Raw genomic sequence first — 27,610 nt, 5'->3', positions numbered from 1 at the left:
TATCAGAAGAGGCTATAGACATGTCATCTTGTTCTAGTACTCCAATTTTACTAGATTGGGCACTATCAGGGGCTATTTGGATTTTACTAGACGAAGAAGAAGAAGCTTATATTCTATCTAGTTGTTCTCTAATAGCTTTAGCAAAATCTGATTTTGACTCTTGAACAAGCTTTTGACTAGTTTTCGAAACCTGAAAGGGTTTGAAAATAGGCTCTTTAAGCTTTTTGTTAGAATCCGATTTTGAAGTAATAGGAGAAACAGTTATGGTAGACTTCTGGAATTGGTTTTCGATCCTAGTCAACTGTTTTCCTAATGTGTTTAGGTTAGCATTACAGAAATTATTCTGTTGAATAATGCTGCCTAAATTTATCTCTGGATCATTTGGTTTATGGATTTTGTAGGGTGAAGCTTTAATCTCAACAGGAGGCATACCATATTCAATGGTCAAACTCCTAAGAGGTGGATGTTCAGATTCTATGGTTCGATCACTATCAGTAAGATTCCATTCAGGATTCTTTTTCCTAATAATAATAGGATTTGATTCTTTAAAAGGATAATCAATGTTATTATCAGAGGCATACATTTTAAACCAATTAAAGAATAAAATATGAACTTTATGCAGATTTACAAATTCATAATAAATTTCTTGTATTTGTTTTCTTTGGCTTAAGAAATTTTTGAAGAACCAAAGTCTTTTTTCTTTATTGCAATCAGAATAAAAGTCGTTATGAAGAAGAGTTTTATCTAATTCAAAATCTTTTTCAAGAACATTTACTACATCTTCAGTGACAGCGGAAAATGTAGGAGAGGTTGGAGGAGAAGATTCCTTCTCTTCCTGTCTTTGTTCATGTTGACTGCTAGTGTAGATTGGGTGAGGAACACTAGTGGTATAGTCAACAGAGTGGATAGAGGAACTAGGTATATTCGATGTGGAAAACCTAGGTTGGTTTTTTATTGGTTGGAAAGGGAGGTTTATAACTGAAGGAATTTTTGAAAATCTTCTTTCTAATGAAGGAATATTCGTACTTAAGTCTTTATCAGAGAACCTAGAAGATGTGGATCTCTTAAAGGACAGTTTAACCTTCTCATTTGAATACTGAGTCACATTTTGCAACTTTGTATTAGGCTCAAGTTGTTTTGGAATCACTGGTGCAGTGGCTCCTTCAAGAATCCATTCGTCTGGAAGATTGACATCTTTCTATTGGATTGGTTTTGGAATAACGGTGTTGGCTTTAGACAGATCAGTCTATAAGAGAAGAGTCTCATCTCTTTTTGACTGGAACTTATGTTGCGTACTAAACGCAAAAATCATGACTTTGTATGAGATTTTAAAAATTAAGGCTACTGGGACTGATCCATCAATCATGTGATAATTATGGGTCTTGATTTGCAAGATCATGCTTTTCAGAATGTTTTTGTCTTTTAGAGAAATTGTTATGTTCGGGTAACAGCTAAATGAGATGGGACCTTTGCAAAGACTTGATTTTATACTACTTAGTAAAGAATCATCAAAAGAGATGAATCGCCCATCTCTTAAGACAGCAAGAATAGAGGTATTAAGACCTTCTTTTGTTAAGGGCTTTATACCAACTTGTATTAAGCCGATGTGAACATAATTAAAATTTTTATCTTTTAATTTCTTTAAGGAGTGTTTTGAAAATAGGTGAATAGTTTCAAATGGCTTTGAAAGGGTTATGTCACGTTCTTTAGTTTTTATGACATAATCATTCTTTAACAAATCAAGCTTTTTTGTTTTGTAAATCATTTCTTTAGAAATCTTTGGTAATTCCCAATTATCAATTGCTTTATTAAAGTCTTCAATAACAAATTCTTCTGAATTGACAACATTCTTAGAATCACTAGTCTTCCCGGAAGAAAAACTAGAAAAGGATGATGCTCTACAGAGTAGAGAATCCATGGACAAAAAACCTATATTCTAGTTTTAGTCCTGTAAGTATGGCTACAATCTAAGGCTAAGAATTGGTTTTACTGCCCTTCAACCAAATCGGGACTTACGACCAAATGCTACCAAGGCACCCAGAGGTAAACACTCACCACACAAACAATGTTCAACAAGAACACAAGTCTTTAACAATATTTTAAAGATTAAATATTTTAAATGGTTTAAACAATTTATGTGCGATATTTATTATTATTATTATTATTATTGTGCGATATTTATTATTATTGAAATAAACATACAAAATTAACTTGTTTAATCTTCCTTTTGAGAAGAGATTAGTACGATTTCTCAAGAAATTTGGATTTCATCAATTTTTTAATTTTTAATTTGACATTTTCAAAGCTGCGCGAAGCGCGGTTCTATTTACTATTATATATATAAAGCTGGGATTAGAAGAGGTGATGTGACATCACTATTTCTCATCTTATTGTATTCTCTATTATCTAATAAATTGGTTGAGATTAAAAAAATAATTACATTACAAAATATTGAAAATAAAAAATAATTATTAGATTACAAAAGATTACATGTCTCTTCCTCTTTCTATTTAAATTCAATAATATGTAACCATTAATAATAATTAATTATAAGTCTTGAAACATTCATTTATTTTATTATGCCAACAATTAAACTTTAGTGGCTTAAATACATCAATTAATTGATATAGGAAGGAAGGTTCCTTCATCTTCCCTCAACAATGCCATTAGGGCTTAATTTTAATGCCATAATCCAATATTTAATTATGCAACCTTTTGTTTAGTGCCTTTTGGCTTCTTCAAATTCTATAAATATTAAGTAGTTAAGATTTGTGGTATCATTATTTCTCATCTTTTTATATTCTCTATTATCTAATTTATTGGTTGAGATTAAAAAATAATTATATTACAAAATATTAAAAATAGAAAATAAATAGAAAATAATTATTAGATTACAAAAGATTACATGTCTCTTCCTCTTTCTATTTAAATTCAACAATATGTAACCATTAATAATAATTAATTATAAGTTTTGAAACATTCATTTACTTTATTAAGCCAACAACTAAACTTTAGTAGTTTAAAATACATCAACTAATTAATATAGGAAAGAAGGTTCCTTCATCTTCCCTCACCAATGCCACTAGGGCCTAATTTTAATGCCATAATCTCATATTTAATTATGCAACCTTTTGTTTAGTGTCTTTTGGCTTCTTTAAACTCTATAAATATTAAGTATTTAGGATTAGTTATGTTTAGGTTTTTTTATTATTTAACCAACATCCTCTTTAGAAATGTTCTTGTGCTTTCATTTTTTGACTTATTTGAATTTTTAGTATTGTGTGCTTCATGGAGTACTATTTTCTTCATAAGTTGAATAATGATAAAGATAGTTGGATGATAAGAGTTAGGCTTTGGAGGATGTAAGAGTCTCTTAATACCAAGAAGAATGGAGAATTGATTAGTGTGAACATAATTTTTATTGATGAAAAAGTTGTGTACACTTAACTATACACATTAATATATATTTTTAAAGTTAACAAAAAAATAATTAACTTTCATAAATAAGATTAGTTTTATAAGGCTACGTCATCTTTAAAAAAAATCAATTCATATTTTTTATTAGTTTCATCAAGTGCAAAGTAAAAAAAAAAAGATAATAGTAAATTTGTTTTTTTAAAGCTGCGCGAAGCGCGGTTCTCTTTTCTAGTATATATATAAAGCTGGAACTTGAGGAGGTGACGTGGCATCACCATTTCTCATCTTTGTATATTCTCTATTATCTAATAAATAGAGAAATTTTCTTTTAGATTTGGCTTTTCATCTTCTCATAATTAATTTGATTGTTATTACACAATAACAATTATGTAAAGGTTTTAATGAGGCATATTCTTTGTAATAAACATCCAAGGGGGAGTGTTATACATTTATTAAAATAAATGTGGATGTTCATAACATATATCTCTTAGTCTCCCCACTATCTCCCATTAGCAACCTTTAGCTTCCCTATAACTCCCACTATCTCACAAGGAATTATGATCCATAATTTTTCATTAATTTCATGGAGTGATTATGTAATTATAAAAGGAGAGCTCATCTTTTTGTTTTGTACACACACAATTGGAATGAATAAAATCACTCTATAATATATTCTCTCATTTTATTCTTTATCTTGCGTTGCTTCTTTATTTGTATTGCTGGTAATAGTTTTTCTGTTTTTTATAAGGCTGCCTTATCTTTAAAAAAAAATCAATTCATATTTTTTATCAGTTTCATCAAGTGTAAAGTAAAAAAAAATATAATACTAAATTCTTTTTTCAAAGCCGCGTGAAGCGCGGTTCTATTTTCTAGTAATAAAAGAAAAGAAGTGCATTTGTAGTGTTTATTGCAAGCCATTTAATTCTTCATTGTTGTTCTTTTGAATGAAATAGATTTGAAGGTAGTGGGCCTAGTGGCTGAACAGAGAACATATTTGGTTGCCATTTTATTGTATTGATGACATAATGACATTCTTTTAGAAACAAAAAATGGTAGAATTTTTAATCTCACTTCGCTTTAAACTGCAAATAATTTTGAAAACTTTTAACATGCTTGAGTAAATTGTTTTGCTATTTAATTGAATTATTAGCTTCAATCTTTATTTCACGGGTTATATATTTGGAAAATGTTGAGAAAATAAATGTTTTATTGCTGAAAGTTTACGGCCATGAGCTTCGATTTTTATGAAGAATTTTGATTTTTTAACATTCATACTAAAAACGATAATGTTAAATTTCTAAAATTTAAGAATTTTATATTTAGTATTTTTTTAAGTGCTAATAAATATTATTTTATAAATATATAATTTAAATTAATCAAAAAAATAATATTACACAATGTAACACCAAACATAGTATAACTAAAAAATTAACATAGTACAATATAGCACCAAATGTTGTACAATATTATTATAATACAATGTTAATGCAATACAGAATAATACAATACACTTATACTAAAATAATGCAATACAACATAATATAATACAGTGTGCCAAATGCACCCATTGTGCATTGTGCTCCACACCATCGATATCTAGTGAGAGTATTCCTAGTGGTGGTTATGGTGGTATAAGTTCTTCTCCACATAATATAATTGCGGTTAGTTTGGTGGAGGCTGGTGGTGGTGAAGGTGATGGCGCTATCTGAGTTGCTCGCTTTTTCCTTAGATATGCTAAGAAGGTTTCTATTCAAAATGAGGGCAAGAAAGTAATATCTAAGGAGAATGGATCAAAGTACCAATATTAGAAAAAATTGTAAGAGATATCCTCGTTGTTCAAGTTTCCACAATGGCCTCTGAGTATGCCTTCAGCACTAGGTGCCGTGTTATTGATGATTGTAGGAGTACTTTGATTCTTTCTATGATTGAGACATTGATATTTACCAAAAATTAGTTGCAATCTAAACTTTTTTCCAATCTTGTCTACAACCTTCAAGAAAAGATTAAGGAGCAGATGTTTCATACGGGGCTACAAGAAGATAATGTTTTTCTCGTAAAATGTATTATAACTTTATAATTAACATCCACATGCACTTAGGTTACTTACTAACTTCAATTTTTTCAATTTTTTTTTTCGCATTTTAAAGGGTTTGTAAGATCACAAGCTTCAATGGTTTCAACAGCAAGTGCTAACATTGGTGTTATTGGTATTAGAAAGGTAACTCTTAATAGATATTATTATTCATAATTTCATATTATAATTTTAGGTTGCAATTTAAACTATAATTATAGTTGTTATGCTTTTAAGTTTTAAGTCTAATTGTAACATTTTAATTGTTTTAGCTAGGCAAGTTGAAGTTGGTAGAATGGTAATATGGTATTGCCTAGGATTATTATTAACTTGACTTGGTGATGAATGCCATAAAACAAGCCATGATTAAATTATTTTTCTTTATATTTAATCAAGTATATATGTTTTTTTTTTTTGAAGAATTTGCTAAACATGTTAGATCCTAATGATATAATAGAAATTAGAAAGATTGTGACAACCCTTTTGCTTTTAAACTATAGGTGCCCTTTCTTTGCTCAAATATGTAAGCTTTACTACTAGCCATTCAATTTGAATTCAAATGATAGTTATGGTTTGTTCAATCAAAGACATGAATTCGGTTTATTTATTTATATTTGTGTTTGATGTGCCTTTTTTTGCAACGCGGCTTAAAGAAAGTTATTCCATATTATTTCTTCAATTTTTCTCTAGGGGATCGATGCACCAAGTTGGAGTACAAGAAGTTGAAGTTGGAACTTGTCCAAGTGTTTGCATGGAGCAATGGAGGAAGCTTATTTAGTTGTGACTTTGTGTTTTTAAAGAAACTTTTTTTGTGTTTTGAAAACCATTTAATTATTTTTAAACATTGATTTTGTGTTCTAAGGACTAATATTTGGACGTTGTGCTTTGGATAAAGATTGTTAAGTTAATTTGGACTTTGTGTGTTAATTTTAACTTTTATTCATTTAATTACATAGTAGCTTTCCTTTTTTTTTTAGGATTGAAAATTGGTAGAAAAAGACTAAAATTACATAAAAGCAATCTTAATAACCCAAAATAAGAAAAAAATCTCAAATTTGCTATTACCTTATTTAACCCGATTTGACCCGACTTTGACCTTGATCCAATTTCACCCGACCCAATTTCACCCGACCTTATTTCACCCGAATTGACTCGAACCATTTCTAACCTGAATATCATATGATTCGAACTCAATCCAATTTTTTAACTTGATTTGATTCGATTCAAACATATTTCGATCAGGTTACAAATTTCGGTTGAGTTCAGGTGAATTTTGTTTCAACCCAATTAATCTGAAATCCGATCGATTGATCTAAACCCAATCCAAACTCGATTAAGCCCAGTCCTATTTGGAATTACGGTTGAAATGCTGTAAGTAATTTATTTTGTAATTTTTGACAAAAATAGTGTTTGGTAAGTTTTTTTTATAGTTGTTGGGACAATTCTCCTAATGAGGCTTCACTTCCAAATTAAACCAAGGTCCAAGGCCTCACTTGGAATTGTGGTTGAAATGCTATAAACACTTTATTTCATAATTTTTGAAAAAAAAAACGTTTGATAATTTTTTTTAAAGCTACCTATTTCATAAGTTTCTACATTTTGACAACATCTTTTAGAAGCAGGTAGAAGGTTACTTTTATAAGCTGCTTATTAAATAAGCATCAACACCTTTTTAAAGTTTCTGTTATAATCTTAATATTTTAAGAAAAAATAATTATGTCTTACTTTTCCATAAATCCTAATATGCAAATAATTAAAATATAATTTAAACCTGTGTATAATTTGGTCATACCTTCGTAATAAAATTTACCAAACACATACTGTGCTTTTCAAATTCATAGCAACCACAATTACACAATTTATCAAACATCAAGCTGCTTTTTTAATCAACAACTTATTTCATCTATGCTGCAAAAGCACTTACTTCATTAGCAACTACAATCCCAAACTGACTCAAAGTCACGAAAGTTAGTGACCTATTAGTTCATTACTACCTAGTAATATTACGAGCTTCTTTTCTATATCATTGCAAGACAAAGAAATCTTAATTTTAACGGAAAAAAAATGAAGGAGAAGAAGAAGAAGGCCGACCTTTGTTATTTTGAGTCAACATAATTGAATTGAGTATAAATAATCCTTCAGTCTTGTGAAAGAAAAGCAAAAAATATCAACTGTCTGTTGATGGCCGTAATTTCCTCGAACTTATTCTCAATTTATCTTCTTATACGGTTCATTTTCAATCTTCAGTCCTATAAAACATTGTAGGAAAATAGCGGTTTTTTCGAATTTTCTGAATGAATTTACTACTACCACTAATAATAATAATAATAATAATAATAATAATAATAATAATAGTAATAATAAAAGGTATTTGGAATGAAAATAAGTTTACTGTATATCATCAATAGAGGGTAAATTCAGAAACAAATAATTAGTTATGTGATATTTAACATGACATTCAATTATAAAGAAAATAATTAGTTTCGTAGTATCATGTCATTAATGATGGGTAATAAACCCAACTTTTATTTAATACAATGAAGCATCGGAAAGAGTAGCTAATTACGCATAAAAGTAATATCTTAACTTTTTAGGAATCCATTTGGATACATACACACACAGTATGCATATGAAAAAAATTTCAATCCAGAATTTCTAGATTGAATTTTTTCTTTATTTCATTCATTATATATTATATACACTCCATTACTGGGAGTGGAATGGACTTATGCAGGAGGGCATCCAATAATAGCACCTTGGGGTCTCAGTCTGTGATAGGGACAACCAACTGCGTTCGCCTCAGCTGAACATGTATAGCAACATGATATTTATTTATCTATTTATATTAATTTTAAATCAAATTCAACGGTACAAGACAATTATTAATTAATTTTTTCTTAAAGCAGACTTCAAAGTAGAAACAAATTTATTAAAACAAGAAACACAGAACAACATTATCACTAGAACGAACATTTAACCATTGACCATCGCACGGTGAAATGAAATCCAGCATACTAAAATTATGAATGAGTGATTGATTAATTCTATCATACTTAATTCAATATTAGAACTAACGTTAATCAAGAAACAATATATTAACCTCATAGCTAGATTCAATAAAATACAAATTCTAAAACATAATTAGAAAATATAATTCGTACAAGATTCAACTACGGAGCATAATTATAATAAATAAAAATTACAACATAAAAATATTGCACTTACTGATATCAGATACCAATACAAAAAACTGGTGCTAAATATAACGTGTTAAAGGTAAATGAACTTTTTTCAAATATTTGGGCGATCAAGAGATTTGAAGTATTGTACCTTGCCAAACAAATTATTTTTGTGGAAACAAATAATCTTATTGTTATTTTATGCAAACGTCAAGTTATGATACAGAGAAAGCTCACCTTTTCGCATGTTAGCAGAAGTCTCAGCCAGCAGGTTTCTAGCTGCCACCCCGGAAGAAGAAAGAAGAGCAATAGCCATTACAAGACCAAAAACAAGGAAAATCTTAGAGCCCATTAACTTTTTATAATAGAGGAATATTTATTGGAGAAGGATATCATACTGGTATTTTCTTAACTCTATTTATAATAGATTTAATAAGTCTGTTAATTTAGTCGGTGATACTATATCAGTTGAAGTGAGAGGTCTAGGGCTCAAATCTCACTCACATAAGTTAATAATGAATTTAACTAGATTTATGCTATGCTTAAAAAAGGTAAGGGAAAATGTCATCAGAACCCTCAGGTTTGCTTAAATGATTACATTAACCCTTTTAGTTTCAAAATTGGTTGCATATGCATCTTTTTTCCTATTATACCTTTGATTATAATAACCTAAAAAATGACTTTAAAAGTTTATAATAAATACCAATATAATACTAAAATGAAGTAATATAGAATAATATATTTTATAATTATTTTGAATATTAAACAAAATTATTTCAATGTTATTAATTTATCATATATATTTTAATGTAATAATTTTTTTGATTAATAATATTAAAAAATTATATGTAACACTCAAAATGATTTTGCGCCAAAGGCGCTTGACTGAATAGTTTTAATGCAGAATTATTTGGTTGTTGAACCAAGTTCAAGTCCTAGGAAAGGTAGGGGTTTAAAAATTGATTTGGGTTTTGCCCCTCCCCTAGCTTTTGAACAAATAAATGAAACTAGATAAAAAAATTCAAAATAATTTACAAAATTTATATTACTTAACTTGTAATATATTTTAATACTACAATAGAACAAAATAATTTACAAAATTTATATTATTTAACTTGTAATATATTTTAATATTACAATAGAACCTCGATAATTTAATATCCTTGTGACCATGAAAAATTTATTAGTTTAGGTAATATTATTATATTGATAATTAGTAATTATTAATTTATAAAGATAATATCAGATTCATAATATGATTTTCTATAAGATATAGAGGTAGTATAATTAGAATGATATAAGGTATAGAGGTAGTATAATAAAAAAATTTAGTTATATCATTCTGACTTGATCTCGATTGAGTGAATTAACTGCTTGATAATCCTTTGATTGGATTGCATGGCTACATTACATTACTTGGTAACTCATCAAAAGGCACTTTTTGGGGGCAATTTTTTAAGCCAATCTCTCTCTTATTTCTCTTAACATAGCACGTGGAATATAATAGTGACTTCTCATTTGAAAGGTATAAAGAAAGCAATAATGACCAATGAAATGCTTAAAACATTATGCAAGTACAACAAAGAAAATTATAGACATATCATATGTATTTAGTTTGAAATTAATTAAGTATTAATTTATATATTAGTTGGGTCCCATAGAAACATAAGGATTTTTAAAAAATTTATTATCTCATAAAGTTATCTAATTATTATTAGTTCACCATGTTGGAACTAAGTCATGACTAATAAAAATTATTATTTAATCGAGATTATCAATTTATCGAGTATTTATAAGTGGTATAATTTTTAAAATCAATTTTGGATTAGTAGATTTTAGTATTAATAAAATTTGCTAGGACAAACTAATAATTGTTTAATATTAAAAATAATTTGCTTAGTATATGTGTTATTTTGTTTATTATATTCATCATAATATTGTATTTATATTTATTATAGTAGTTTTCAGTATAGTCAAATGATATAAAAGTAAGAAAATAAGTCCATATGATTATTTTTAATATTAATTGCGATTATGTTATCATTTAAGTAAACTTTGTGGTACTTGGTAATTTTTTTAAATATGAATAAATAAATTTTTTTGATAAATATAAATAAAGAAAGTTTAGGCTAGTGGCGTGAGTACTAAGAATTTTCCAACTTGTATGTCATGTGAAACTTTTCTTTCGGTGCTGGGCCCTTTGATGGTGTTTGTTTAATTGTCAACAAATGCATCGTACGGGTCAAGTAAACGTGTACGAAGAAAAATAAGACTTTGCGCGTTTCTGGGGCCTATTTGTCAAGTATATATTAAATCAAGAGGCGGACTTGTGTGGGGGCGGCTGCACCATCTCAGCTTGTAGAGATGGTGCGCCCGGTCAGACGCATGTCCATAGAAATCGTAATTAAATGTTATGAGACTCATAACATTTAAAATAAAAATTTACTGTTTCCTATATTTTTTTAAGGGAAAAAGATAAACACACTTCCAACGTTTAGATAAAGGGATAAAAATTTCCTAATGTTTCCTTTTTTTTTTAGAGAAAATATTATTTTCATTCATCCAACTGTGTGAATAGGTACAAAAAATCTGAGGGTATATTATCTACCCAAAAAACAAAATCATTTAGCACTAATGCTAACCTTGCAAGAGAGTGAGCTAATGTATTGCATCCTCTTGGGGTATATTGTACTTTCACCTGGTTCAGCCTCTTTACTTGGTCTTGGATTTCAGAAGCAACCCAGAATATTTCAGCTCTTGAGCTTTTCTTGAAATTGACTAAGTCCACCACTTCCTGGGCGTCAGATTCCACAATTAGTGGTAAGCATCCAACATTTTCTGCTATTTCCAGCCCGAACCTGATAGCTTCAGCTCTGCAAAATCAATCTTGCCAATAAACTTTGAGGGCTTCATTGCTGCAGCTATAAACTTTCCTTCTGAATTCCTTATAACAATTCCTAGGCCAGCTCTTTGTTGTTCCACTCCTACTGCTGCATCAACATTAACTTTGAACCAGCTCTCTGGAGGGCGTTTCCATTGGTTCTGATTAGCAGTACTTTGCTGGAAGCTACCTTGTATTTGGGGCATTTGGATTCTGCTATAAGATTACACCATTGCTTCTGCTGCTGAAACTGATAGCTGGGGATCTTCTTTTTTGTTTTTGAAAAGGAAAAGGTTCCTTGAGTGCCAGATGCTCCAGCACACAGCAACAATCAGTTCCATCTCAGATTTTCTCCTTTTTTCATTCAAATCCTGCAGCAAGCTTAGAATATCTCTTCCCTTGCTAAACTCAATATCCTCACCAAAAGGGGTTAGCCTCCATATTTTCTTTGAGGCTTTACATTCATAAAGAGTGTGAAAAACAATCTCCTTTGATAACTTACATCTCTGGCACCAGGGGAATTGCACCACTGTTCTCTTCCAAAGATTTCCTGCCATTGCCAACAAGTTATTTGCTGCCCTCCACATGAAGATTTTAACTTTTTCCGGAAGTTGCAGATACCAAATAGCATGCCAAGACTTAGCATTCTCCCCCGAGCAGCTTGGCTTCTCAGGAAAATTCATTTTCATAGCCACTTGATAACCGCTTTTTATTGAATAATTACCCTTCTTGTCATAGTGCCACAACACTTGGTCTGGTTTTGGTTGTCTTGGCAAAGGGATTTTCAGAATTTGATCAGCATCTTCTTTCAGGAAATGTTGCCTAATTACAGCTTCTTTCCAGCTTTGCTCCTCACTTATTAGCTCTGCAACAGTTGTATCTGGGCTCAATGATGGGGGGGATATTGGCTGAAAAGTTATAGGTCTGGGAATCCATTGACTTTGATACACTAGCAGCTGCTCACCATTTCCAATTCTCCAGCGCAACCCTTTTTCTAATACATTTCGGCCCCATAAAATACTCCTCCATATAAAGGAAGGATATGAGCCTAACCGAGCCTGCATCAGACTTGAATTTTTAAAATATCTTGCCTTTAAGACTCTTGTTACCAGTGACTCCGGCTCTTGGATGATCCTCCAGCTCTGCTTTGCTACTAAAGCCTGATTAAAGCTGGACAAGTTTCGAAATCCCAGCCCACCTCTACTCTTTGCTTGACATAAATTATTCCATTTCGACCAATGGATTGACTTGTGATCTCGGCTGCTTCCCCACCAAAAGCTAGCAATTGCCCTATGCATGTCATCACAAAGTCCTAGGGGGAGCTTAAACACACTCATGGCATATGCAGGCACCGCTTGAGCTACAACCTTTATCAACACCTCCTTCCCCCCACAAGAGAACAAATTTGCTTGCCAGCTCGAAATCTTTCCAAGAACTCTGAGTTTGATATCCTTAAAAAAACTCATCTTGTTTCTACCCACCATGGAGGGCAGCCCCAGGTATTTTGCATGTCTGGATACCACCTGAAGTTGGAAGATGGTTGTAATTGAAGAAATCTGCTCCGGCTTGGTACTCTCACTGAAAAACATAGACGACTTCTCGAAATTGAAGATCTGCCCAGAGGCTGCAGCATAACACTCAAAAATCTTCTTTAAGTTTGTGCAATCCTCCCTTGTGGCTCTTGTAAAAATCAAACTATCGTTAGCGAACAAAAGATGAGTGATGGAAAGTTCATTGCTGAATTTTATCCCATGAATCAGTTGCTGAGATTCTGCTTGCTGTAAAAGATTTGTAAAAGTCTCTGCACAGAGAATAAAAAGATATGGGGACAATGGGCATCCTTGCCTTAATCCTCTTTGAGGTTGGATTAGCCCTTTAGCCACCCCATTTATCAGCACAGAAAAGGAGGAGGTAGTTATGCATTGCATTATCAATTCAACAAAGCCATGCGAGAAACCCAATTTTTCTAAGGTACATTTCAAAAAGTCTTATTCTACCCTGTCATATGCTTTGCTTATATCTAATTTCAAAGCCACTAGCCCATGTTTTTTTCCCCCTACTAAGCCTTATTTTATGTAAGCATTCGTAACCAATAATTATGTTATCGGTTATGAGCCTATTTGGAACAAAGGCACTTTGAGCTAGTGAGATTACATCGTTCAAAACCAGTTTCAACCTATTGGCAATGGTTTTTGCAATTATCCGATAAATTACATTACATAAGCTAATCGGTCTAAAATCCGCCACTTTCTTAGGTTTTTCAGCCTTTGGAATCAGAGCTATGTAAGTATGATTTAGTGGAGTAAGGTTACCTCTGTTATTTAGGACCTGCAAGCATGTAGTAATAACACCTTGACTCACTGATTTCCAATGCTTTTGGAAGAAAGTAGCTGGAAGGCCATCTGGACCAGGGGCTTTTATAGGGTGCATTTGGCTCAAAGCTTCTGTGATGTCTGCTTCTGTATAGGGATGATTTAGCTGGGCATTCATCTCTTCAGTGACTTTGCAAGGCAGATCTTTCAGTGCATTCTCCATTTGGCTTTGAGAAGGTTTGTTGGACGTGAACAAGTTGTCATAATAGTCACAAAAAATCCTCTCAATATCCTCTGGTTCCTCAGTCCATCTGTTGTTTTCATCTAAGATTCCTCCAATACTGTTCTTCCTTTTCCTCGTTGTAGCTTTAGAATGGAAGAACTTTGTATTTTTATCTCCTTCTCGCAACCAAACAGCCCTCGACCTCTGTCTCCAGTAGATTTCTTCGTCCACGAGTAAATCATCAATCTGCCTTTCTAGACGCTTGATCTCATCTCCATTGACATAATGGCTGTTGCTCTGTTTGTAGGATTGTAAATCTTCCAACAAATTCCCCAGCTTCTTTGTCCTCCCTCTAAATTCTTCTCTACTCCACAACTGAAGCACTGCAAGTGAGTCCTTGGCTATCTTTTTAAACTGAGAGACAGGATCTTCACAATTCCAACTTCTACTCTCCTCCCATTCATGCTTGACAATCTCTTGGCACTTCTCATATGGACTCCACATGTCCTCATAATGCACTCTTGTAAAAGTTCTCCTCTTAAACTTGCTGCTTCTGCCTCTTTCTTCAACTTGCATCACTATTGGATTGTGATCTGAGTTCCAGTTTACAAGGTGTTCAGCTGCTGCTTCATGAAACATGCCCCCCCAAGTTTTATAGTAAAGAAATCGGTCTAGTCTTTCTTTCACTAGCTGCGGACTGTTGAGTGTTAGAAAATGCATATTTATAAAGGAGAAAACCGTCATTTTACATTTCAAGTCTTACTAACAACCCTTACTTTTATGTATTTAACATTCTTATGATTTAATTACGTGTGTTTTATTTTAATTAAGTAATTTATGTATTCTAGGGGCATTATAGTCATTTCACAATAAAGGAGAGATCAGACGGCAAAACGGACATCACTTTTGAACTCAGGACGGTCGAAAACCTTAGGAGGACCATAAAAGGAAAAATGACACTATTCACATGTACGGTACTATTCACGTACACAGTACTGTATACGTTACTGTTCACGGCACTGTTCACATAGACGGATTGATGACGTGGCATTGACTGATGAGGTGTCACGATCCTGTTGGGCTAAAATTCTTATGTACTGTTGATGGTGACGTGGCAGTATATCAGTGGACGAAAAATCTCGCGTACGGTGCATGCATCACACAGGATTAGTTTCAACCAAACCGCGTTACTGTTCATCCGGGTCAAACCGCGTTACTGTTCAAAGTCGGGTCAAACCGTGGACTGTTGACTGATGACGTGGCGCAATCCTGAGCGTCCAAACTGTTTTTAATCCGATGGCCATGATTTACTCCATGTATCTATAAAAAGGGGGCCTCCCCCCCCTAATTTGATATCTCTGAATCCATTTTTGGGATCCATTTTCTGTAATTCCCTCTCCATCTTGTATTTTCTTCGTATTTTAATAAATTCTCATTTTGCCCCTAGTTCAATTATGAGTGGCTAATTTTCTTTTAAGCTTGGGTTGAAGGTGAAGTCTCAACATGTGTCATGGGCTTAATTTGGTAAATTTATTTTCTCTTCCCCTCTAGTTTTTGTGGATGTTTTGACTTCTCGTCGACAAATAATACTAATCTTGTCTAGTACCGTCTTGGTTTCACCGGCCCTCTAGTACAAGGTTATTATTATTTGGCACGATAAGCCCTTAGCACCATATTGATTAGAGCGTGGTTCATGAGGTGTGGATTCCCCCCTCATGATTTAATTGGCATTAATAAGGAATATTTAGCCCATGATGCATGTTGATACGGATCTAGATACCCAAGTACGTCATTTCAATAGATCTTCGCTTCAATTTATTCTCGTCATTTCAATTCCAATTTCAGAATTTATTATCGCCATTTTAATTTAAGTTTTAGCATATTCCAAATCATTTCCACCAAAAAATCCAACCACTCATTTACAAAATTAATTCTATACACAATTAAAATCCACCTCCTCGTGGGATCGACACTCGTCACCATTAGTCTATACTACAATAGATTCGTGCGCTTGCGAGTACATTAAAATTTGCACAACAAGTTTTTGGCGCCGTTGCCGGGGAGGTAAGTAATTTTAATTCATAGAATTAATTTTTGTGAATAATTTCTTTTATTTGTTTTCTTGTATTTTTTTTAATTATTAAAAAAAAGAAAAAGAAAAAAAAAGTGAATCTACATATAAAGGTTAGTATTTCTTTTCTTTTTCTCTTCTTTAAAATTCTGTAATTTAATTTTCAATTTATTTATTTTTTCTTTGTAATTTTTGTTTATTTTATTAATTTAATTTTTTTTCACGTATTTATTTTTGTGTATTTTTATAGAAAGGTTGTAATAGCGCAATAAGGTTAGTATTGTAATTTCTCTCTCTTCTTTATTTTATTTGTATTTATTTTGTTCCATCTTCATTTTCATTTTATTTATTTTGCATGCATGGTCGTAGGTCATTATTACCTAATCTTGAACCTATAGACCTTGAACTTGAGAAAACAATTCGCACACAAAAGCACATTAAAAATAAATTTGGAATGGATTTACAAGCACCACAGGAGAGGCCATTTAAGGACTATTTTAGTCCCTTAGCTAATTTGAGCACATCATGCATAAGATACCCAAATGTAGCTGCTAGGAGCTTTGAACTAAAACTTAGTGTGCTAAATTGTCTCCCCACATTCTATGGCTTAGAAAATGAGGACCCATATAATCATTTGAATGATTTTCATGCTATTTGTCAAACATTTAAATATGAGAATTTTTCAGACGATGATGTTAAACTCAGATTATTCCCATTTTCTTTAAAGGATAGAGCTCGTTCATGGCTTAATACATTGCCTGCTAATAGCATTTCATCATGGGAACAAATGGTAACAAAATTTTTGAATAAATATTTCCCAGTGCATAAAACCAATGCTATTCGCAGGGAAATCTCGGAGTTTACCCAAAGAGAGGACGAGCAGTTTTTCGAAACATGGGAGCGATTCAATGGGCTACTCTTGAAGTGTCCACATCATGGGTACGAGAAATGGCACCAATGCCAATACTTTTTGGAGGGATTACTACCAAATGTGCAAGAATGGCTAATGGCAACAAGTGGAGGAGAGCCAATGTCAAAAAGTGCATCAGAGATTTGGGAATTTTTCCAGCGACAAGCGGATAATTCCCAACAACGGAGTCGATCACTCAGGAATACTAGAAGAATTAAAGGAGTGAATGAGGTTAAAATTGGCGAATCAAATTCAGAAATCAAAGAAGTCAAAGCGATAATTGAAGGTCTCTCTCGACAAATAGCATCGTTATCGATTGCTAAATCAACAGAGGCACATGACCATGACTCATACTCAGATCAAGCCAATGCCATAGGTGTAATGAGAAAACCATCGAATTACAACCCATACTCCAACACATATAACCCTGGATGGAGAGACCACCCCAATTTTTCATGGTCTCAAGGATTCCAACAGAATGGACCAGCAGCTCCAGCTCCACCAATGCAACAAATTGCTCAAAATTCTCAAGCCTCTCAGCCCCCATTTAGACCATACAATCAAAACCAGAATTACTCTCAACCCAGACCATGGGAGGATTCATTCCAGAATCTCAAGAATCTTACTCACTCCACGATTGAGCAACAGAACCGCACCATTGATGGACTACGAAATGAGTTGAGAGCAGGCTTCAACTCACAAGCTCAATCAGTTTCCAGCCTGGAGAAGATGGTGGGACAACTCGCTTCTTCAGTTCAGACCTTGGCAATGACTGTTGAGAAAGGAAAATTTCCAAGTCAACCAGTGCCTAATCCTAAAGGAGTGCATGAAGCGAGTACCAGTTCACCACAGCAGCATGGAGAGGTCAAAGCAATAATGACCTTGCGAAAAGGAAAAGAAATCGACAACAAAGTGGAGATGCCGGTGACAAAGGAAAATCAAATTGTACCTGTGAACGTTGAGGACTCACCACCGGAGGAGAGAGAAGAAGCCAACCCACGAGAATACGTTCCCAAAGCTCCATTTCCTCAGAGGTTAGCAAAAGGAAAAAAAGGGTAAATCTACAGGTGAGATTCTCGAAATCTTCAAACAGGTAAGTGTTAACATCCCTTTACTTGATGCTATAAAGCAAGTTCCATCTTATGCCAAGTTTCTTAAAGATTTGTGTACTAAAAAGAGAAACATGCATGTTCAAAAGAAGGCATTTTTAACAGAAAACGTTAGTTCTATACTCCAACATAAAATTCCTTTAAAATGCAAAGACCCAGGCTCCCCCACTATCTCATGTAGTATAGGGAACCACACAATTGAGAATGCTTTGTTGGATTTAGGAGCTAGTGTAAATTTATTGCCTTACTCTGTGTTTGTGAAACTTGGACTGGGAGAATTACACCCAACTCCAGTGGTGTTACAACTTGCAGATCGGTCCACGAAAATACCTCGTGGTATTGTGGAGGACGTGCTTATCCAGGTAGACAAGTTTTATTTTCCTGTTGATTTCATTGTAATTGACACTCAACCAATACAGGATTCAAGGAAGCACATCCCCATTATTCTAGGCCGACCTTTCTTGGCAACTGCGGATGCTCACATTCAATGTAGGACCGGAAATATGCAATTGTCCTTCGGCAACATGACTATGGAGTTGAACATCTTCAACATTGCCAAACAACCTCACAATGCAGATGATGGAATTGTTGATGTGGATTTAATAGAAGCATTAGTTGATGACACTTTTGTTTCAAACCTTAGTGATGATCCTTTACAGACATGCTTAACTCACTTTGGTTTTGATTTTGATATTGACAGATCGGTCGAAGAGGTCAATGCCCTACTTGACTCAGCACCATCTATGGACACTAATAAATTGAAGTCAAGAGTTGAACAACTAGCACCATCAGAGAAGAAACTCATCCCATCATCAGAATCACCACCGAAACTCGAGCTCAAACCATTACCCAACACTTTGGAATATGCATTTTTGGGAGAAGAAAGTTCTCTGCCGGTAATCATCTCATCATCCCTCAATGATGAACAAAAAGGTAAGTTATTGGATGTTTTAAAAGAGCACAAAGGAGCATTAGGATGGACCATAGCAGACATCAAAGGTATAAATCCAGTAGACTGCATGCATTACATTCACCTTGATGAAAATGCTAAATCTACTAGGGAAATGCAACGTCGGTTAAATCCTAATATGAAAGAAGTGGTTAGAACTGAAGTCCTTAAGCTATTAGATGCAGGTATCATTTACCCCATTTCTGATAGTTCATGGGTCAGTCCTGTACAAGTTGTCCCCAAAAAGTCAGGAGTCACAGTAGTTACGAATGCCGATAATGAATTGATACCAACTAGAGTAACTACAGGATGGCGTGTATGCATTGATTATAGAAAATTGAATTCTGTCACACGTAAAGATCATTTTCCTTTACCATTTATCGATCAAATGCTTGATAGATTAGCAGGCCACGAATTTTATTGCTTTCTAGATGGTTACTCAGGATATAATCAGATTCCCATAGCACCAAAAGATCAAGAGAAAACTACTTTCACTTACCCTTTTGGCACATTTGCATATAGGAGAATGCCATTTGGATTATGTAATGCACCTGCTACATTTCAACGATGCATGTTGAGCATTTTTTCTGATATGGTTGAACGATTCCTTGAAGTCTTTATGGATGACTTTTCTGTCTTTGGTGACTCGTTTGATCAATGTTTACATCATCTAACGCTAGTTCTGCAGAGATGTATCGAGAAGAATTTGGTCTTAAATTGGGAGAAGTGCCATTTTATGGTAAAACAAGGTATTGTCCTCGGTCACATCATTTCGAGCAAAGGTATTGAGGTGGACAAAGCCAAGGTGGATCTCATTTCTAATCTTCCTTCACCCAAAACAGTCAGAGAAGTAAGATCTTTCCTTGGGCATGCTGGTTTCTATAGACGTTTCATTAAAGATTTTAGCAAAGGATGTACCTTTTATCTTTAATGATTCATGTCTCATGGCGTTTGAAAAATTAAAACAATTGTTGACATCATCACCCATTATTCAGGCCCCAAACTGGAGCTTACCATTTGAGCTCATGTGTGATGCATCTGATTATGCAGTAGGAGCAGTTTTAGGACAAAGAGTTGATCGAATTCCTCATGTTATTTACTATGCTAGTATGACATTGAATGATGCACAGTTGAACTATTCAACTACTGAAAAAGAAATGCTAGCAGTAGTGTTTGCATTGGAAAAATTTCGATCTTATCTCATTGGTTGTAAAATAATTGTGTTCACAGATCATGCTGCTCTTAAATATCTTCTCACAAAGAAAGATGCAAAAGCTAGACTAATTCGTTGGGTGTTACTTTTGCAGGAATTTGACTTGGAATTCAAAGATAAGAAAGGGTCAGAAAATGTTGTGGCGGACCATCTCTCTCGTCTTCACTTTGACACAATTACAGAGCCATTAATATTAAATGAGTCATTTCCAGATGAACAATTAATGAGTGTGGAAGTATTACCTTGGTATGCTGATATAGTTAATTATCTTATTACAGGTAAACTTCCAGAGCATTGGACCAAGCAAGACAAGATCAAATTCTTTGCGGAAATAAAGAATTTCTTTTGGGATGACCCGTATTTGTTCAAGTATTGTGCAAACCAAATTGTTAGACGATGTGTCCCAGAAAATGAAATTCAGAATATCCTTTCATTCTGCCATGAACAAGCTTGTGGAGGCCATTTCAGTGCTAAGAAAACAGCGACTAAAGTTTTACAATGTGGTTTCTATTGGCCAACACTATTTCGAGACGCTTACACTTTTTGTTCTTCATGTGATAGGTGTCAACGAATGGGGAGCATTACACGAAGGAACATGATGCCACTAAATCCAATTTTAGTGGTTGAGATTTTTGACGTATGGGGTATCGACTTCATGGGACCCTTTCCCCCTTCTTTGGCCATCAATACATATTGGTTGGTGTTGACTACGTCTCAAAATGGGTAGAAGCAATTCCATGTAGAACCAATGATCACAAGGTGGTGATAGGATTTTTGAAAAACAACATTGTCTCACGCTTTGGATTCCCTCGAGCAATAATCAGTGATGGTGGTGCCCACTTTTGTAACAAAGCATTCAAAGCACTTTTGACAAAGTATTCAATCACACACAAAGTGGCAACCCCGTATCATCCGCAAACCAGTGGCCAAGTTGAGATATCCAATCGAGAAATAAAGCACATATTAGAAAAGACGGTGAGGCCAGACAGAAAAGATTGGTCATTAAGACTTGATGATGCATTATGGGCATATAGAACGGCTTTCAAGACCCCAATTGGGATGTCACCCTACAGGCTAGTGTATGGAAAAGCTTGCCACCTACCTGTGGAACTCGAACATCGTGCATATTGGGCCATCAAGAAGTTCAACTTTGATATGCAGCATGCCAGCTCAGAAAGAAGATTACAACTGGCAGAACTTGAAGAAATTCGCAATGATGCATACGAAAATGCCAAGATTTACAAGCAACGAATGAAAGTCTTTCATGACAAGCACATTATGAGAAAATCTTTCACTCCAGGTCAGAAAGTGCTTTTGTTCAATTCTCGCTTGCACCTTTTTCCAGGTAAGTTACGCTCTCGTTGGTCTGGTCCATTTATTGTTCATACTGTTTTTCCACATGGGGCAATTGAAATTAAAGACCCAAAGAACGGTGTCACGTTTAAAGTCAATGGTCAAAGATTAAAGCCATATTTAGAGTACCAAGCACATGGAGAAGACACCGAAATAAATTTAAGTGACCCACCAGATTTGAATTGATTTTTTTCTTTTCGTTGATTTGATTTTTCTTTCTTTCTTTTTATTTGTTAATTGAAATTATTTTTGCATAAGTGTGTTTGTTTTTCCATTAAGTTTTTTATCATTGTTAATCATGAGTACCATACTTAGACCGTTCCTCCTGAACATTCTTAAACCATATCAACGTGTCAAAACTCATCTCAAAAGGCAGATTCAATTTTGTAAAACACATCGCATTTGGGCTCTACAACCACCAGAGTTAGTAGCCTATGTTGAGGGTTTAGAAAGCCAACTCAGAGATATTGAGAGAAGTGTTTACGACATCCAGTTGGAGCTTGAGGTAAATTCAATACGAGGACGATTTTGATTTTCTTTGTGTGTTTTAATTTGTTTTTCTGTTTGTGTGCTTTAGTTTGTTACCCCGGTGAAGTGGCGGATAACGGTACTCCGTGACAATCAAGTCGGTTACTTCAGTTTCCCATAATAACTGATATTCTGAGGTGAAGGTATGGACAGAAACGAGATTCTAGCGAAGCTTCACAAGCAATTCCCTTCACTCCCTCAGAATGCCCTCCTTACGATCTATAAAGCCCGATCTGAACGCATGCGATTGCTCATGAGGAATAACATACCTGCAGACATCCGTTGGTTAATCGAGGCTAAAGTACGATTAGCAGGTGAGTTACCTCCTAAATTTATTGCATACATGCCTGGTTGTGGTAAAGGAAATTATGCAAGAAAACGACGAGCTCGAAGAATTTCTGTTGCTTGTCACAAGTGTGCCAGAATGATTTGCGATAGAAACCCATGTTCTTTAGGAATGATGTCTGATAACAGAGAAGATAAGATTCAATTCATTAGGGATGGCTTGAATAAGGAGTCATTGGATGATATCCTTTTATCTCTTGAAACGCATCCCAGTGGATATGTGCAAGGAGCGATTCTCCAGTTATGGCCATTATTCCAGAAAGAGCATGCACGATATAGTCTCGGGAATCTGACTATAAACGACCCTGTTTGCCTGTTTATAAGAAAACTGGATGGGAAGCCTATCCTCGACCCATAGAGGGCGTTCAAGCCGTTTCTGGACGTAAAACCAGAGGAAGATGTGAGCCACAGTCGCAACTACGTGTAAATATCCTTTTACTTTACTGTTATTTTATTTCATTTCACTGTTGTTTTATTGTTTGCATTATTGTCTTTAATAATTTTATTACTGTTTGCTTTTTCCTTTTTACTGTTTTCTTTTTGACTCGCGAGCCATGTGCTTCATGCGTTATTTGACACTAACATGTTACCTCATTCACAGCTGTGACCCACTATCACCAAGACTCTTAAATGTGATTTCTTTTGTCAAACACTCACAAATTGTTTTTGAGAAATATTCCAATGGCAGCTACTCCCAATAGACAATTCAAGAACATTTGTGTGCTTTCTGGATTTACCTATGGCAAACATAAAGAGTTCGTTGAGGCAGCCATAGATCTTGGTCGAAGCATAGCAGCGAGAAATTTACATTTGGTGTATGGAGGAGGTAACCGAGGGTTATCAAAAATGGTCTCCGAAGCAGCTTTTATCAGAGGAAGTCAAGTGTTAGGCATCATCCCAAGAGTCCTAAAACCATTGGGCAGTTCGTCTGACTCATCAACTGGAGAAGAGTTAGTCGTCTCAGGTATGCAAGAAAGAATAACTGAAATGCTTAATCATGCTGATGCTTTTGTTTTCCTTCCAGGAGATCTTGCAACACTAGAGGCACTTATGACACTAGCATCTTGGGCCCATCTGCACATCCACCAGAAACCCATCGGTTTGTTAAATGTCAATAACTTTTATGATGGCTTTATCGCATTTCTTAACCATGCAATAAAAAACTACTTCATTCCTTCTAATGTGAAAAAACTTTTTATTTGTGCTCACACTGCTAATGAGCTACTTGATATGTTACAAGCTTATAAACCGGAGCCAGACCCCTGGACCTTTGTGTTGGAGCGACCAAATAATGATGGTAACAGTAGCCGCAGTAAGAAGTACAAATTAGATTTAACTCTCCGCCTGTAAATATTTTCTTCTGTGTTGCACCACCCAGGTGATGTCTTCTAAACTCTACTTCTTTCCTTTAAAACATTGAGGACAATGTTTCGTTCTGGTTGGGGGGAGGGAATAGTCGACAATTGTGGAATCTTGGTTAAGTTTTTACTATTTTTTTGTTGTAGAAACTAACTGTTGCTAACGTTTTGTGTTGAAGATGGCTGAATATGGAGTGTAGTTACTCTAGAAACGCATCTTCATCGTTTTAAAAAAAAAAAATTGTTTTCTTCCTCTTTCTCCTTTATAAATATATATTTTCCAATTTTTGAGTCGAAGATGGCTAAATATGGAGTGTCGTGCCTCTAGAAACGCATCTTCTTAGTTAAAAAAAAAAAAATTCTTTTTCTAATAAATTTTTCTACATCATTTTCACATTTCTGCATGCATATTTTTCTTTCATGTTTAGAATAGGTTGGGGGGTAGAATGTTGTTAAAAAAAAAAAAAAATTTGTGTTATTTGTTTTAACATTGGATGACATGATTAATTTCAAATTTTATTATTTGTATTATCTTTGGTCTTAAGTGATGTTACGCTATGTTTGCTACTTTACATGTTGATGTCGGAGACAAATATGAGTTGCTTGAAGGAATGAACATGTCATAAATAAGTGCCAAGTGAGTTGTTGAGCCTATCATTTTCTTGGAGAGTAACCCTTTTGCCCATTCTCTATACAGCTTAGCAGTTTATTATTTTATACACGATCTCTACATTTCTTTTGAGTTAACCCTTTAAAAAAATGGTAAAAAAAAAAAAAAAAATGTGTGTTGCTATATTGGGAGGCCCATCTAACTAGTAGATATGGATAATTATTTAGAGCCCTAAAAGACGATGGAAAGGCCATCTTTGATCCGTTTGAGCCTTTCTAGCCATCCCTTTTATTAAATATCCATAGTTACCCTTTTTGAACCTCTAAAAAAAAAAAAAAGTTGTTGTTTCAAAAGAATAAAAATAACAACAATAGGTGAAATACACCTTGCAACTTCAAAAAAAAAAAAAAAATTCTCTGCATTTTTCTCAAACATATACTTTGTTTTCCTTATTTCCTTTCTTTGTTAGCCATATCCCTAGCCTACGTTACGTCCTAATAAAAGTCCTTAATTTTAGGGAACTATAGTTTGAAGTAGAAGCTAGTTATATGGGCTAAAAAGATGTAGTGATGCTTAAAAAAAAAAAAAAAAGAAAAAAAAAGACATAAATAAAGTGGGTTAACTAACATTTTATTTGACTTGAGATCATATTATTTCTAAGCTGAGGGCATATTTATTTCATCTTGGTGAGAGCATGTGATATCATTTCTTTATTATTTTCTCTCTCAATTACCATTGATTGGAGTGACTATGTTTATTGGGTTTTAATTTCTTTGTGAGAGTGTCACTACTTCCAGTGAGATTTTGGGGTTTGACATGTCATTCTTGAAAGTAGCTATAACAAAGTCTACTGGGCTAATTCATGTGGATGGTTGATGTGGGTGTGATGTTGCTTTAGACTAGAGATAATGCTTATACTTTTATTTGATTGCTATCATTAATCTGATTGAATAAACACGAGTGTTTCTAAAAACAAAAAAAAAAATCATTTCGAATTTGAATTTTGTTTTCGCTTTATTTGCTAGGGACTAGCAATAAGCTGGTTGGGGGGTGTGTTGAGTGCTAGAAAATACATATTTATAAAGGAGAAAACCGTCATTTTACATTTCAAGTCTTACTAACAACCCTTACTTTTATGTATTTAACATTCTTATGATTTAATTACGTGTGTTTTATTTTAATTAAGTAATTTATGTATTCTAGGGGCATTATAGTCATTTCACAATAAAGGAGAGATCAGACGGCAAAACGGACATCACTTTTGAACTCAGGACGGTCGAAAACCTTAGGAGGACCATAAAAGGAAAAATGACACTATTCACATGTACGGTACTATTCACGTACACAGTACTGTATACGTTACTGTTCACGGCACTGTTCACATAGACGGATTGATGACGTGGCATTGACTGATGAGGTGTCACGATCCTGTTGGGCTAAAATTCTTATGTACTGTTGATGGTGATGTGGCAGTATATCAGTGGACGAAAAATCTCGCGTACGGTGCATGCATCACACAGGATTAGTTTCAACCAAACCGCGTTACTGTTCATCCGGGTCAAACCGCGTTACTGTTCAAAGTCGGGTCAAACCGTGTTACTGTTCATCCGCGTGGTCAAACCGTGGACTGTTGACTGATGACGTGGCGCAATCCTGAGCGTCCAAACTATTTTTAATCCGATGGTCATGATTTACTCCATGTATCTATAAAAAGGGGGCCTCCCCCCCCTAATTTGATATCTCTAAATCCATTTTTGGGATCCATTTTCTGTAATTCCCTCTCCATCTTGTATTTTCTTCGTATTTTAATAAATTCTCATTTTGCCCCTAGTTCAATTATGAGTAGCTAATTTTCTTTTAAGCTTGGGTTGAAGGTGAAGTCTCAACATGTGTCATGGGCTTAATTTGGTAAATTTATTTTCTCTTCCCCTCTAGTTTTTGTGGATGTTTTGACTTCTCGTCGACAAATAATACTAATCTTGTCTAGTACCGCCTTGGTTTCACCAGCCCTCTAGTACAAGGTTATTATTATTTGGCACGATAAGCCCTTAGCACCATATTGATTAGAGCGTGGTTCATGAGGTGTGGATTCCCCCCTCATGATTTAATTGGCATTAATAAGGAATATTTAGCCCATGATGCATGTTGATACGGATCCAGATACCCAAGTACGTCATTTCAATAGATCTTCGCTTCAATTTATTCTCGTCATTTCAATTCCAATTTCATAATTTATTATCGCCATTTTAATTTAAGTTTTAGCATATTCCAAATCATTTCCACCAAAAAATCCAACCACTCATTTACAAAATTAATTCTATACACAATTAAAATCCACCTCCTCGTAGGATCGACACTCGTCACCATTAGTCTATACTACAATAGATTCGTGCGCTTGCGAGTACATTAAAATTTGCACAACACGGACCGAACCTTCTATTGGACCAAGTGAAAGGGTGGCCTTTAAAACCCATATCTCTCAATCCACAGAATTTGACAGCTTCTCTAAACTCATTTACATTGGATACACGCCTTTCGTTCTTCCCCGTTTTCTCATTCATCCGTAAAATTTCATTGAAATCTCCATAGCAAATCCATGGTAATGAGCTTAAGCTAGCCAATCTCCTCATTAAAGTCCATGTGTGCTGTTTTTGGTCTATTTCAGGGTGGCCATAAATTCTGGTGCCTCTCCAATAGCTACCATTTTCGGAGTGGATCACTACATCAATATGGTGGCTGCTATAGGACTTTATATCCACAACTACTTCTGAATTCCATAATAGAGCTAACCCCCCACTCCTACCTCTACAACTAACGGCAAAGCAGCTTTCAAAATTTAACTTCTTACCTATCACCCGCATCTTAGTTTCACACAAAAACACAATCTGAGGCCTGTTCAACTGGAGAATCTTTGTGATTTCACGGAATGCTCGGTCATTCCCCAAACCCCGAACATTCCAGCTTAGGACCTTCATTGCTGTGGGCGGGGCTGGTCACCAGCCACCACCCTTATCATCTCTACCTCTCTGTTATGCTGTGTCTCCCATTTGGTCATGCTCTGTGCAATTAACAGGGAGCTGT

General features: G+C 34.3%; 1 protein-coding gene and 1 long non-coding RNA gene across 2 annotated transcripts; both read right to left on the bottom strand.

Moving 5' to 3' along the window:
- Positions 1 to 7,950: 7,950 nt before the first annotated feature.
- Positions 7,951 to 9,156, bottom strand: LOC107177050 (uncharacterized). Its single transcript, XR_008053463.1, has 2 exons — positions 8,905 to 9,156; positions 7,951 to 8,291 (listed from the first exon to the last, which is right to left on the bottom strand). It is a non-coding gene; the product is annotated as an uncharacterized LOC107177050 (long non-coding RNA).
- A 2,616-nt stretch (positions 9,157 to 11,772) lies between these two features.
- Positions 11,773 to 27,504, bottom strand: LOC127900717 (uncharacterized). Its single transcript, XM_052435921.1, has 3 exons — positions 26,963 to 27,504; positions 13,703 to 14,780; positions 11,773 to 13,326 (listed from the first exon to the last, which is right to left on the bottom strand). Exons 1-3 carry the CDS (start codon positions 27,502 to 27,504, stop codon positions 11,773 to 11,775), a joined length of 3,174 nt encoding a protein of 1,057 aa, XP_052291881.1.
- Between the last annotated feature and the right edge of the window lie 106 nt (positions 27,505 to 27,610).

Source organism: Citrus sinensis, chromosome 3 (assembly GCF_022201045.2).
Source record: "Citrus sinensis cultivar Valencia sweet orange chromosome 3, DVS_A1.0, whole genome shotgun sequence".
Classification (NCBI taxonomy): domain Eukaryota; kingdom Viridiplantae; phylum Streptophyta; class Magnoliopsida; order Sapindales; family Rutaceae; genus Citrus; species Citrus sinensis.
Note: the sequence above shows the minus strand (reverse complement) of the source record. Positions and strands in the feature narration are given on the sequence as shown.

Excerpts from the sequence above, each read along its gene's own strand:
- LOC127900717 (XM_052435921.1), bottom strand. The coding sequence starts at position 27,504 with ATGAAGGTCCTAAGCTGGAATGTTCGGGGTTTGGGGAATGACCGAGCA. Across the intron at positions 14,781-26,962 it reads TTCACTTGGTCCAATAGAAG|TCCGCAGCTAGTGAAAGAAA; the intron begins GTTCGGTCCGTG and ends AACACTCAACAG. Across the intron at positions 13,327-13,702 it reads TGAAACTGGTTTTGAACGAT|CAAGCAGAATCTCAGCAACT; the intron begins GTAATCTCACTA and ends AATCTTTTACAG.